Source organism: Ustilaginoidea virens, chromosome 1 (assembly GCF_000687475.1).
Source record: "Ustilaginoidea virens chromosome 1, complete sequence".
In the NCBI taxonomy this organism is placed as follows: Eukaryota; Fungi; Ascomycota; class Sordariomycetes; order Hypocreales; family Clavicipitaceae; genus Ustilaginoidea; species Ustilaginoidea virens.
In genome coordinates this window covers 7125735-7138421 of record NC_057316.1, presented here as the reverse complement: position 1 = coordinate 7138421, position 12687 = coordinate 7125735, and the positions used below count along the sequence as shown (strand labels likewise).

The following is a 12687-nucleotide window of genomic DNA, read 5'->3' as shown; positions in this document are numbered from 1 at the left end:
GAAGCCTTTATTTTCCACAAGCAGAATGCTTTACTGTAAGAATATATATAAGCAAGGCTGGGTAGGGTCAGTCTGGTATATAGCACCCACACCATTTCGCGTGCAGCTGCAGTCATCCGTCCAAACGGAAATCCTTGATAGGCTTGAAGACGTCCCATCTGAACCAACGCGAATCAACGCTGCCAAATCAACGCTCCAAGTCAAACGCTGCAGTCATTCCCCCCCACGGATCCATCCATCCCGTCAAAACGCGACGCCGCAAGCCATGTCCGGCTGGCCCCAAACCCCGTCCACGCACCTCCCCTCCATGCCCGATTCCTCCTCGTGAGGCACCTTGAACCCGAACCTCTTGCCCAGGCCGCCCGGCATGTTGATCCTCACGCCAGGCAGCCTGGACTCGATGAACCAAAACGCCAGCTCGGCAATCTGGTCGCTATTCTCCTCCAGGAACATCAGGTGCCCGTTGCCTTTGATGTCCATCTTCCCCCCGAGCCGGATCCAGCACGTCCGCACCCCGGCCTGCTCCATGAAGTGAACCGTGGCGCCGTCAAAGACGGAGTGCCTGCTGGTGTCCGACGTCAGCACCATGTGGTGCTCCACTTGCTTCAGCTTGGCAAGCTGGCGGATGGTGCCCTTCCGAGCAGCTTCCCGGGGGATCGGGTTACCGTCGTCGTCCAGCTCGACGCGGTTCTCGCTTTCATCCCCCCGTTGCAGCAGCCAGTAGCTATTTGCGCCCTTGCGGTTGTCCCGGCTGTCCACGACGTACAGGGACAAGTCGAGCGGAGGCTTGATGTTCCCGTTTGCGTCGGGCCTTGCAACCTCAACGGGCGGCTCATAGGTGAGTGGAATGTCGGCCAGCCCGTATGCTCGCGTCTGCGCGTCACGTCTTGTGCGCGCCAGCGAGGAAGCGGCTCCTCCACGTCCCACCTCCGCCGTGCCGCCTGGCGGTCCGCTCGGTTCCAGGGCAACGACGCAGCACACTAGCTCTGGGGCCGCATCGGCGGCCAGCCAGCACGCCGTCCCTCCTGCGCCTTGTCCGATCAGTACGGCGGGCCTGTTGATGTGCTTGAGGAGAGCGAAGAGAGCGTCCTGAGCCATGGATTGACGGTACTCCTTTCGCATCTGCAACGGCACCAGTCCGGCATAGTAGTTTTCAAAAATAGGGTCGCCTTGCAAACCAGTCTGCCTCATTGTTAGCGCGGGAACGGAACAAAAAAAACTCCCATCTCTCGCATTCCGTAGCGGTACTTACGCCAGGCCATCGGTTGTGCAGAACCGAACGTAGATGCATGAAGGCGGGATTCTTCTCCGAAGCAGTCAGTTCTGTCTGGACCCGCTTGACATCTAAACGAGCGGGTGGCTCTAAAAAGGCAGTCCTGTCCTCCTCGCTGGGAGTTCCACGCGCGGGAAGATCGACAACGTAGACGGTGAAGCCTTTGTCTGTGAAGTAGGTGCTCCATCCGTCGCCAAAGTCGGGTTTTTTGATCCAGACCTAGGACAAGTCAGCAAAGTTGTTCGTTTTTTTTTTTCCTTCTTCCTTCGGCAAGGGTCGTCAAGTTGATTTACTTACTTGGCCGGTGTGAAAGTCCCCGTGGACGAGAATGATGGGATAGGGCTGCAAGTCAGCCAGCGGCAGCAATCTCCTGACGTGCATGTCGTCGATGCGTCCAAGCATGCCGCCTGGCTTGGCCGGCACAGGCAGCTGGAAAGTGCTGTAGTGGCACAGTCCCCGGAGAGAGGCTTCTTCATCCAGCGGGCTGCTGGGCTGCCGGGGTGGCAATGTAGCAGCAGCTGACTGTGGGACGGAAATCAGCTCGGGAATCCCTCGAGGCGGCCCCGGGGCAAAGGGAGTCGACGACGTGTTCAAATCGGGCATGCCTTGGGGTGCCGTGAAAGCTGGCTGCGGCATCGTGTTCCACCAATCCATGCTTCGAGGTGCCATGGCGGGAACGGCTGCCTCTGAGGCGAGGTTCCACCCGGGTGCGCCTTGAAGCGCCATATGAGGAACTGTCTGCGGGAATCCTGCCGATCCAGACGTGGTCTGGGGTTCCGTCAAGTTAACCGCGGGCGGGAACGTGCCCAACCCCGGCATGGGGTGAGGTGCCATGGCGAAGGCCGGCTGAGGGATTGCCGGAGGCGCCATCGGCGCAAACGGCTGCGACATTGCGCTGAAATCCGGCATGCTCTGAGGGTTCACGAAAGGCGTCGGCTGAGGCATCATATTCCACGAAGCCACGCCCTGAGGGGCCATGGCAGCGGCAGCGGCTACCGCGGAGGGCAAATTCTGCCCGGCTGCGCTGTGAGGCGTCATCTGAGGTGCCGTGGAAGGAAGCTGCCCACCCAACCCAGGCAAGCCACCAAGCGGCATCCCGACCTCGGGCAAAGCAGCCCCTCCATCCGGATGGACAAGTCCGTTGAGCGCCACATGAGCCGCCTCGTCGGTTGACCCTGCATCGCTGTGCGTCTCGCCAAGCCCGGGGGTGGCCTCTGCCACAGCAGCGGATCCGGCCTGCGGCCCAGGCACGTCCAGCAGGGCTTGATCCTCGACCAGGTCGTCCAACTGGTCTTGGTAGATGGCATCCCACTGGCTCTGGTAAGCAGACGGGTTCGAAAAGTGGTCGAAGGAGCTTGTGGGCGGCTCTGCCGCGACAGGTGGTTGCGTAGGCCGTCCGCGGGATTCGCTGATCCTCTTGGCCATGTCGAGCATCTCGGCTTCCTCGGCCAGGCAGGCCTCGCGATGGAATCCGGCGTCCATTTGAGCGTTGAACGATGAGATTGCTAGGAAAGCTGGTGGAAAGTTGGAGTTGGCGAGCGTTTGCTCCGCGTCAAGAGGGCACTACACCGCCAAAGCTGTGACGGAGGAGTGGTTCAAGTCGGGTGGTCTGGATGAAAACGTTGAACAGCCCGTTTGTTCTCACGAGAACTTCAAGAAGCCTGTTTGTTTCTGCGCGTGGCTCAAGTCAGCCGTGTAAATATACATACATACATACATATATGTATATATATATGTAGCATGAAAGCGCCAGCCAGCCCATCGATTGATAAAAGTGCCCAGTCAGCGTGCCAGACAAGCGTGCGAGAGGATGGATGGACGTGCAGGAAGCAGAAACGACGGGCAAGGCAAACGAAGCCCTGCGGCCTCCCCTTTATATGCCTCCCCCATGGGAGAAAAAGGCCAGGGCTGATTGCAGAACAGAGTTTCTGGTGTCTACCACGGCAGAATTTTCTCGCTGCCGGCTGGAGGCACGGCGCAGGACGACGGGCGCAGCCTGGGGCAGGGAAAAGCATAAATAGGGTTCTGGGGCGGGCGAACAGACGATGCTTGTTTTCTTTCGCCAAGCGCCAGGCATGTCATGACTATGACTGGTGGTTTGCCCAGCCATTAGGCAGGCCGCCGGGGGCCTCTGGGCGTCTGGCGACTGTTTCCCGGGGGGCAGAAAGAGCGACCCTGCCTCGTCCGGAAGCAGACTGGGCTGGTCTGGCTTGCAGACAGACGCCAGGCAGCCGGCTTGCAGCTGGCTAGAGTTTGCACGCCCGCGGACGCCCCAAGTGTAATCGCCATGGTCAAGGGAAGGCGAGCCCCCTTTTTCTTTTTCTTTTTTTTTTCTTTTTTTTGCAGACGCCTTCCTCTCTGCACCAAGTGCTCCATGCGGTTGCGTTGTCCCGGGGATTCTTCCTCCAAACAAGCTTCCCCCAACGTCAGAGTCATCCCACGTCTGTACACGGCGCACACGCAACTGCCCCTTCCAGTCCCCAACAAGCAGACCAGACATGCTCTGCAACCCCCAACAATTGTCGCGAGTCCCCCGCCGCGAGTCCCCGCCGCGAGATCCCACGCTGCATCTCGCACACACCAGACCTACCCTCGCGGAGGCGACGCGGCCCCCCTCTCGTCCTTGACATCCGGCACCCACCCGCTCGGCCTCTCGCTGCCCCTCACCGCGAGCCCGTAGCCCAGCTTCTCTACCTTGCCGACGCTCTGCCTCGCCGCCTCCATCTTGTCCCTGTACTCCTTGGTCGGCACCTCGCGCAGCAGCTCAAACGCACACCCCAGCTCCTGCATGTCGGCGAGGATGGTCCTCCCGTCGTCGTCGCCGCCCCCGCCCAGCATCCTGCCGTGCTGCGCCGTCGTCACCGTCGCGAACCGCATCAGCTCGCCAAACAGGTCGAACACGCCGTACAGGTAGTCGTGCGCCGTGAGCGTCACGTCGGGGATGGCGCTCTGCGCCTCCTGCGGCGTCAGCAGCCGCTGGTGCCGCAGGTAGTGCATCAGCGAGAGCGCCTCGACGAGCTCCTCGAGGCAGCGCAGGTTCCACGCGTACCGGTACCGGTTGATGGACGAGACGTCCGGGGCGACGGACTGCAACAGCCGGGCGATTTCCGCGAGCCGCGTGTCGACGTCCTGCGCTGTCGGGGGCGGGAGCTCCTGGTTGAGGTGCTTGACCCTGTTGCGGCGGTTAGCGTCCCAGCTGCTGAACAGACACGGGTGAGGGCGGGCGGCTCGCGGGTGGTTGTCTGGTACCTCTGAAGAGCAAAGATGCTGCAGCGCGTGTTAGCTTTCTCCTTCTTGCTTGCTGCTTGTTGCGATGGGTTCGTGCTTTCGTGTTTTCGTGTTTTTGTCGGCCATCTTTCGTCGTCTCATTTCATTCGTTTCACGTACATCTTCTTGCTCTGGGCAGTCACGTCCCTGGATGCCTTGACGATTCTCTCCCTCCGATCGTGGTGCTCGTCCAGCTCGTCGCGAAAGACTTCAAACATGGAGTGGAACCTGCCTCGGGGCAGGTCCTGCCCCTTGCCGCGCGCGTTGCCGTCTCGGTCTCGCTTGACGCCTGCAGACATGGTCGTTGTCCAGCCAAACGTGACTGCAAGTAGCTGATGAAATCAAATCGAGCAAAAAACATTGAGCACCCAAGACTTGAGGTCCGTCGCGTTTGTCCATGAAGTGAGGTTGGATTAAAGCGGGGCCGCAACCCGCCCGGTGGAGCCCAGCCCAGCCCCAGCCAGCCAGCCAGCGCCAACCGCCAGAACCCGAGCCGCAGGCGCTGGGCAGCCGGCCTGAGCAGGCTTCAAATTAGCAGCTGCGGGCCCCCAACAGCCCCCCGAGCCAGCAGCCAGCCAAAAAAACACCAACAATGCCAACGCCCACGATGCGCTCCCCCCCCACGCGGACGTTGGCATCAAGATCAACATCGCCATCGCCATCGCCATCGCCATCGCCACCCCCATCCCCGTCGGCATCAGCACCCCCATCCCCGTCCCCATCGTCCCTCCTCCGCCCCGCCCCCCTGTTCCTCGTCGCCGCCGCCCTCCGCCTCGCCCTCCTCGCCTACGGCGCCTACCAGGACGCCCGCTCCGCCGTCAAGTTCACCGACATCGACTACCTCGTCTTCACCGATGCCGCCCGCCTCGTCTCCGCCGGCCAGTCGCCCTACGCCCGCGACACGTACCGCTACACCCCCCTCCTCGCGTGGCTGCTGCTCCCCACCGCCGCCTTCCTCCCCCTCGGCAAGCTCGTCTTCGCCCTCGCCGACCTCCTCGCCGGCTGGCTCGTCCTGCGCGTCCTGCGCCGCCGGGGTTTCCCCCCCCGCGGGCCGGCGCCTTCGCCGCCCTGTGGCTGTGGAACCCCATGGTCGCCGCCATCAGCGCCCGCGGCAGCTGCGAGGGCCTCCTGGGCGTCCTGACCGCCGCGCTGGTGTGGGCCGTCGAGGCGAGGCGCGTCGGCCTGGCCGGCGCCGTCCTCGGCCTGGCGGTGCATTTCAAGATCTACCCCTTCATCTGGGCCGGCGCCGTGGTCTGGTGGATGGACCGCGAGCGCATGGGTGGCCCGCGAGCCGGGCCGGCGGCCGCGCCGGAGGAGCCGGCCTCCCTGGGCGCCCTGGTGCGCGGGTTCGTGTCCCCCGACAGGATGAAGCTCGCTGCCGTTAGCTTGGCCACGTTTATGGGCTTGAACGCGCTCATGTATTCCGTGTAAGTCCTCGTTTGTCTGCCGCCGGTCTGCATCGGTGCCCTTGCACATCTCTCTTCCACTGCACATTCATCTATTTGGCCCCCATCCATGTCCCTGGGGGAGATCCCTCTCGTGCTTTTCCCTCTCTTCGTTATTTCCTTTTGCTTTTATCCAACTGCTCGTATCTACTACCTTGTCCCTTCCCTTCCCTTCCCTTCTCCTCCATCCTTCATCCAGCGTCTTACTTCACCCCCTACGCTCCGGCTAACGTTTCAGCTACGGCACGCCCTTCCTGACGCACACCTTCCTCCACCACGTCTCCCGCATCGACCACCGCCACAACTTCTCCCCTTACAACACCCTCCTCTACCTCACCTCCGCCGAGCCAGCCTCCTCCCTCCGCGCCGAATCCCTCGCCTTCCTCCCCCAGCTCCTCCTCTCCTGCGTCCTCATCCCCTTTGTGCTGGCGAAAAAGGACCTCGCCACGAGCATGATGGCCCAGACCTTGGCCTTTGTCACCTTTAACAAGGTCTGCACTTCGCAGGTATGCCAAACACCCTTGCCTGCCTGTCTCCTCAGCCTTGACTGACCGACGGCGTAGTACTTCCTGTGGTACATGATTTTCCTGCCGCTGTACCTCCCTGGCTCGACCTTGCTTCGCAAGCCGGCCGTCGGCGTCTCTGCGCTGGTGCTCTGGATTGCGGCGCAGGCGGCGTGGCTGCAGCAGGGATATCAGCTGGAGTTTCTGGGGCGGAGCACCTTCTTCCCGGGTCTATGGGCCGCTTCTCTAGCCTTCTTCCTTGTCAATTGCTGGATTTTGGGGATAATAATCTGCGACGGGGCGGTGACTCATGACAAGCTTCACGTAGAGTAGTAGACATTGCTGCCTGCCAGCACAGCATGCTCAACGCATTATGAACAGTTACTCATCGCGTCATTTCAAGCCACTTTCATTTTGGGTATCTAATCGATTATGCTTTTCACCGGACCAAGATTGTGTCTGTGTCTCCCACGTCATGTGCAGTTTCCCGAGTTCCAGCAATCGTAGTTCCATGCAAAAAATTTTGTTTGTTTTACGCCAACCTCCTTGCGCGGCGCCCCAAGGCGGGAATTAGTCTCTTCTCTTGCAAGGACAAAAGAAATAAAAGCCAGGAGAAATCTGTTCGTCTATCCCAACTCCAACCTGAGTGAGCCAGATTGTCAATCCGTCCTTGTTCATGGTCACATCGCAGACAGGTGCAATTCAAAAGTGGCCAAGATAAAACGAGCGCCAATGTGTCGTCTGGCCGTTGCGCCGAGGCATAAATGCTGGCCCGAAATCCTTTGTCCCAGGCTCACTTTACCAACCAAGTCATGTTTAGGACATTGGGATCTGGATTCCCAACGTTTGGTGCGTCGTGGATTGGCCACTGCAGAGGGAGGCATGCCGCTTACAGCCTTGGTTGTTTCACTGAATGGTGATTCGCGTGGCCAGGGACCGGTAGTTCGACAGCTTCAACGACGTGATTCGCGTTCGAGGATATTCGGGCATTATCACCATCCTGCCGTCCTTGCTGTACGAAATGCTGCCAAAGCTCTCGCAGAGCTCGGGGAAGACCGCTCGCGGGCGCACCCTGGTCATTTCCGCAACAATCTGGTCGCTCCAAACCCCCGAGCACTGTCCGTCAGCCATGAGGAAATAAGGGTTCAGAGGGGGTAGAATCGAGTCTGGCAATCATCAGCAAATCCCCATCAGCAAGTGTAGCTACGGCAGAGCTCGAGCCGGGAGAAGCAAGTCCAGCCTTACCCAAATCGACAAAGCGGATTCTGAGGTATTGAATCTCTTTAAATTTCTCCAATGACCTTAGCGCCGACAGGACCAGCTTTTCAAAGGCTTCGATGAACCCAAGCTCCTGGATTCCAGACCCAGAGTCAAGATAGTTGCTCGAGTGACGGCAGCAGTTCTTGACTGTCAAATCGATCGACCGCAGCCTTGCCGTGGCTGGATTCGCAAGGCGGCTGGCCACGTCGAAGAAGCGGTGGCAGATGCGACCGGTGTAAGAAAAGTGCTCCAAGCGCGACGTCACCTCGGCCATCCGAGTGCAAATGTGCGTCTTCATCGCCACCTTGGCGTAAAAGGGCGCCACCATACCCTCCCGCCTGTAGTCATTCTCAAGGCTCAGGCTCAGGTTGGTGATTCGCTTTGGCAAGGATGGCACGAATTCAGCCACCGTTATGTAGCTCTTGGATTTGGGCTTGCTGTACGACGCCTGCCAATCTCTCAGGTTGGGAAGGGCGCTAAGAATCGTTCTGAAATCGTTGCTATCCCGCATCAAGTTCCACTGGCCACGAGTTACCAATGTTTGCACGGAAGTGATGGGTTCCAGCGAGCCAAGGGAAAGAGTGTCGGCGGGACGACCAAAGTAGACCACTTTGGGGGCTTTCCTTCGCTCACCACCTTCCAACGTCATGACTTTTACTGACGGCAAAGTGTGCGATACGAAGCGAAAGACTTCATCAACAGTGCAGTTGTTGACGGGAAGCGTATAGTTTGCGTTGGTCAATCCGTCAAACGTTACGGTTGGCGGAGCGAGCGCACTGGTCAGAGCGAGCGGGCCGTACCTGGGCTGGAAGACGGGGAACCATATTTCGACATGCCTGACATGGCATGAAAGGTGCGGCTTGCCCGCCAGGTGTATGTTTGCGCTGTCGATTGACTCGACTGTTGCTTTCAGTTTAATGTGTCTGTAGAGTCGCTGCTGGACCAGGCTTCTCCACACGGAATTCACCAGGGCCAGGTCTGCCAGCTCCCGCCTGCGGCAGTGTCTCAGAGCGCTGCACCAGGGTCTTGTCAGGCTGGACATTCTCATGGCGCTGCTGGATGTGGGTGAGACGCAGTAGCCAAACAGGTGGTCTAGGATCGCCTCGTGAACCTCGATGGGTAACTCGACAAACTTGCTCGGCTGCGACTGGTAGGCGATTGCACCTTGGCTCGCCAAGGAGGGCGGTTCGTCGTGCATTCCGACATGTGTGCCGTATTCAGGGTCGTCGATATAGCACAGGGGGCCGATGCGACTGTCGAATAGCGGGAACGGCGTGCTGCTCGGCCTCGTTGGCGGCACGATAACAGGGCTCTTTGCTTGCTCCAGCGGAGGGCTGGATTGTCCGGGCGAGACTGGGCTCGAGGCGGCGTTGAGGAAGGCGGTAACCATGGACGAGGTCATTATCGAGGTGAAGCCATTGTCGGCCAAGTCGTGAACGAGGACGTCGTTGTCGCTTTTTCGGAAGCCATCTCTGGGCAGCCCGCCTCTGACGGGTAAGGCCAGATCACTGTCGCCAGCAGCCCGACTGGGCTCTTCCATGCTCGACGTTGGTATCCAATGCACGTTTTAGAATTGAATGGCGTCGAAAGGCAGCAGGGTACATTCTCGAGCGTCGTCAAGATGCAGCTCGTCGCAGTTTATTTCCGGTGCTCGGAGTGGTGCTGATGTATCGTCGGCTTCTCACGGGAATGATGGACCAAAGGGTCGGCTGCTTGCCCTCGTAGCGGAAACTTTGGCGGTTAGTTTGCGCAGCGCAGGTGAATGGCCCAACTCGGAGGCCGAGGACGAAGCCCCGTTGCGCGCCGTCACGGACGAGTCAGCTAGCCCGGAGAAAATGATGCGAGTGGTCATCTACCAAAAATAGAGGAAGAAAGCGGGAGGGATAAAGCCAAAAAAGAAGAGGCGTGATAGATGCAGAGATTGGTAAAAGCAAGATCAATGGGCTGGCCGGGGATTGGGCGTGCGACAGGTCAAGGGACTGGGGTGCTAATCTGGAAGAGAAATTGCGAAAGAAATGAGTTGACGGCTGGCCGCCCTTCCAGAAGTCTGGCTATGGCGCAAGCCTCAATGATGTTGCAAGGGTTGCAGAAGAAAGGGCGGCAGCGTACCGGCACGAGGGACCAGGCGAGAAGCTTAATCGGTCGAGCCAGAGTTGGAAAAGAGGGAAGAAGGTGGCGGGTTGTTTCTTTGGTTGTGCTTTGGTTGTGCCTTGGTTGTGCCTTGGTTGTGCCTTGGTTGTGCTTTGGTTATGCTTTGGTTATGTCTGCTTTGGTTGGGCTCTGGTTGTGCCTGGGTCATGCTTTGGCCATTGCTTTAGTTGTTCATCAGCTTATAACATTGAAAGGTAGATAGATGGAGGAGGCAAGATTCAACCTTGCACCCTGCGCCTGCGCCCTGCACCAACCCACCACAGAGTCTCTGTACGGAGTATGGTTTCCGGTTATCCGTACATCAATGCCAACAGGTCTGTCTGGTACCAGGTACATATGAGCATACATGGTAGCTTGCCTTAGGAAGGCCGCCGGCCGCCTAGGCTCTTGGGCTGCATTGCAGTCTGGCGCGACAAGTCATTCAAGTCGACGGGTACAGCCAACGTAGCCAATCCTGCGCAAGTACAGAGTGGTGACCCGATAAGGTACATACCTAAGTTGGGAGTGAGTCGGACCAAGGCCAGGCCACTTTAGGTACCAGGTATGTACCTATTGATTGTTGATGTGCATTTGCTGCGTACATGTGTTTATCTGCAGTATGTGCCAACGTACGGACTGCCTGCCTAGGTACCTAAGGTATGTTGGCACCAGACCCTTTACTCCGTACTACAACACCTTACTTTGCTTGGTCGCGTGGCCTGGTGCTGCATGTTTGTTGTTTGTTGGGCCTCCGGGAATCAGACCAAGTGCCGTGCCGTGCCGTGCCCAAAGCAGCATCTCGATCTACTTGTCCGACGGCTGTTCTAGGCTTCCGTCTCTGGTTTTTTCCTCCTTTTTTCCTCCTTTTTTTTTTTTTCTTTCTTTTTTCTTTTTGGCTCGATTTTTTGCCCACCCCCTCCCAACGATAAGCAAGGACAACCCTTTCTTTCCTTCTTCTTTTTTTTTTCGTTCGTCTTTGCTTTTTTCTTTTGCCGGTAATCACAGTCTCACTCTACTTGCTTATTTCTAGCGGTAGCCTCTGGCGGTAGCAAATGGGTCTAGTATTCTCCTACCTTGCCTACTACCAGGTAGGTAGGTATCAATCTATTCAGCCCTTTTAATGCTGATTTCCCAACCAAGGCAAGGACTCGGACTCGCCCCAGCCAACAGCCAACAGCCAACAGGACAAGGTTTCATCCCAATAATTCCCATTTCATCTCTCGTGATTGCCCTGATCTATTCGACCCCTTTGTCAGTGCCCCAGGGCGTCCCTACGCCGCAACCAAAACATTATGCTCGATTGTGTCAAAATCACAGCTCCATCGACTGGTCATGTGCGCCGGCAACTCATTCTAGTCGATGGGCTGTAATTTGCAAATCACACCTTGAAAGTTGACAGGAGCTATTTGAGCCGACGTCCTATCGGAGGCAGATACCACTGGGGGTTGGTTGGGCTGCAATCATAGTATCAATAGTTCAATAGTCACGCGCGCGACGGCATGGCTTGTTGCCTGCCAATGGGCTTTCAACCGCCTTTCCGTGGCCTTTCGCTTCAATGTTGCCTTTGCCATTTGGGTCCCTTTCTTGGTCCAGCCTGGCAAAGATACCACAACCACAGGTAGCCTTGCGACAGCACTGCAGATGTCGCCGCCAGCTGCAGCAATTCGGCAATCCTCCCCAGGTTTTCTGGCTTCGCCGTGGCTCACCAGACATGTCACCACTACAAATGTGACCTCGGTGCGGAGAGAGAGTCGTGTATGAGGATGATGGGTTTCCTGCTCTGCTCCTCGCCCGGCACACCCACCCGCTCACGTCACCCGCTTTCAGAATGTCAGCTGAGCATTCTTAAAGGGAATCAACGCCAACACCACCGCCTCGGAGTAGTAGCTCTGCCGGTTCACCACGTCGCCCGTCAGGATGCCCACCGAGCCACTTTTATGCTTGGAGTTGGTCCGGCCGTGGACCAAATCATCAGCGTGGCCCAGCTCCATCCCGTCTCGAAGCAGCCTGGCCGTCTCCTCCGGCAGGTAGTACGTCGATGTTCGGGCTTTGCCCACTCGCTCACCCCTGCCGGCCTCTCCCTTGCCCACCACCGCTACCCATGCGAAGGACTGCATCGGCCCGCCATCCGCCTCGGCATCGACACCCCCCTCCAGGCCAATCCAGTAGTCCGCGCCCGGCTCTGCGTTGCGCGCATTGCGCGCCCTGTTGATGGCTCCTTGCAGCGTTTCCTGGTCAGTAAACGGCTGGTCCGGCACGCCCGACGGAACGCTGACCCCTCGCACTTTGAATGTCGAGGTGGGAAACATGCGCGAGAAGCCGTCCAGAGCCGCGCCGATCTTGACGGGGTTCTGGGAGGCAACAATGACAATGCTCGCCGAGTCTGCCGATGCCATTTCTGGGACAAAGTGCTTTGCTCGAGGCCTTTTTGGGAAACTGGTGTGTGGGTTTTTTTTTTTTTTTTTTTTTTTTTTTTTACTGCACAGTGCCTCTCGAAAGGAAGGGTCTTTTTCGGGTTTGCCGGTGATGCTGGAGAGGACGGTGGCTACGCAGCCTGGCTTGATGCGACGAGTTGCGGTTCGAAATGCCTCGAGCTCAGGGCTGGGCAAAGATCTGGAATCTGGATGCTGGATGCTGGATGCTGGATGCTGGATGCTGGATGCTGATGCTGGATGATGGATGCTGTCTTTCGACAGAAGCGGATGTGTAGTGTGGCCGCTTTTGCCTAGTCTTACCGCCAACTGTCTGTCGAGTTTTGTCAGAATGCACAGGGAAAATGCGATAATACTTGATTGAAGGAACCAAGTCC

The 12687-nt window shown here is 58.3% G+C and overlaps 6 protein-coding genes across 6 annotated transcripts; 2 read left to right on the top strand and 4 right to left on the bottom strand.

Moving 5' to 3' along the window:
* Positions 1-243: 243 nt before the first annotated feature.
* On the bottom strand, positions 244-2755 carry UV8b_01688 (uncharacterized protein; the record flags this gene model as incomplete). Its single annotated transcript, XM_043139186.1, has 3 exons — positions 244-1182; positions 1253-1492; positions 1571-2755. 3 exons carry the CDS (start codon positions 2753-2755, stop codon positions 244-246), a joined length of 2364 nt encoding a protein of 787 aa, XP_042995120.1.
* A 1104-nt stretch (positions 2756-3859) lies between these two features.
* On the bottom strand, positions 3860-4839 carry UV8b_01687 (uncharacterized protein; the record flags this gene model as incomplete). Its single annotated transcript, XM_043139185.1, has 3 exons — positions 3860-4445; positions 4523-4540; positions 4661-4839. The coding sequence occupies 3 exons, from the start codon at positions 4837-4839 to the stop codon at positions 3860-3862; spliced, it is 783 nt and encodes a 260-aa protein (XP_042995119.1).
* Positions 4840-4937: 98 nt separating this feature from the next.
* Positions 4938-6821, top strand: UV8b_01686 (uncharacterized protein; the record flags this gene model as incomplete). Its single annotated transcript, XM_043139184.1, has 4 exons — positions 4938-4942; positions 5116-5967; positions 6224-6491; positions 6549-6821. The coding sequence occupies 4 exons, from the start codon at positions 4938-4940 to the stop codon at positions 6819-6821; spliced, it is 1398 nt and encodes a 465-aa protein (XP_042995118.1).
* A 573-nt stretch (positions 6822-7394) lies between these two features.
* Positions 7395-9288, bottom strand: UV8b_01685 (uncharacterized protein; the record flags this gene model as incomplete). The annotated part of the gene is made up of 2 exons (XM_043139183.1): positions 7395-7654; positions 7734-9288. 2 exons carry the CDS (start codon positions 9286-9288, stop codon positions 7395-7397), a joined length of 1815 nt encoding a protein of 604 aa, XP_042995117.1.
* A 1642-nt stretch (positions 9289-10930) lies between these two features.
* UV8b_01684 (uncharacterized protein) lies at positions 10931-11274 on the top strand (the record flags this gene model as incomplete). Its single annotated transcript, XM_043139182.1, has 2 exons — positions 10931-10970; positions 11024-11274. The coding sequence occupies 2 exons, from the start codon at positions 10931-10933 to the stop codon at positions 11272-11274; spliced, it is 291 nt and encodes a 96-aa protein (XP_042995116.1).
* Positions 11275-11701: 427 nt separating this feature from the next.
* On the bottom strand, positions 11702-12274 carry UV8b_01683 (uncharacterized protein; the record flags this gene model as incomplete). Its single annotated transcript, XM_043139181.1, has 1 exon — positions 11702-12274. One exon carries the CDS (start codon positions 12272-12274, stop codon positions 11702-11704), a length of 573 nt encoding a protein of 190 aa, XP_042995115.1.
* Between the last annotated feature and the right edge of the window lie 413 nt (positions 12275-12687).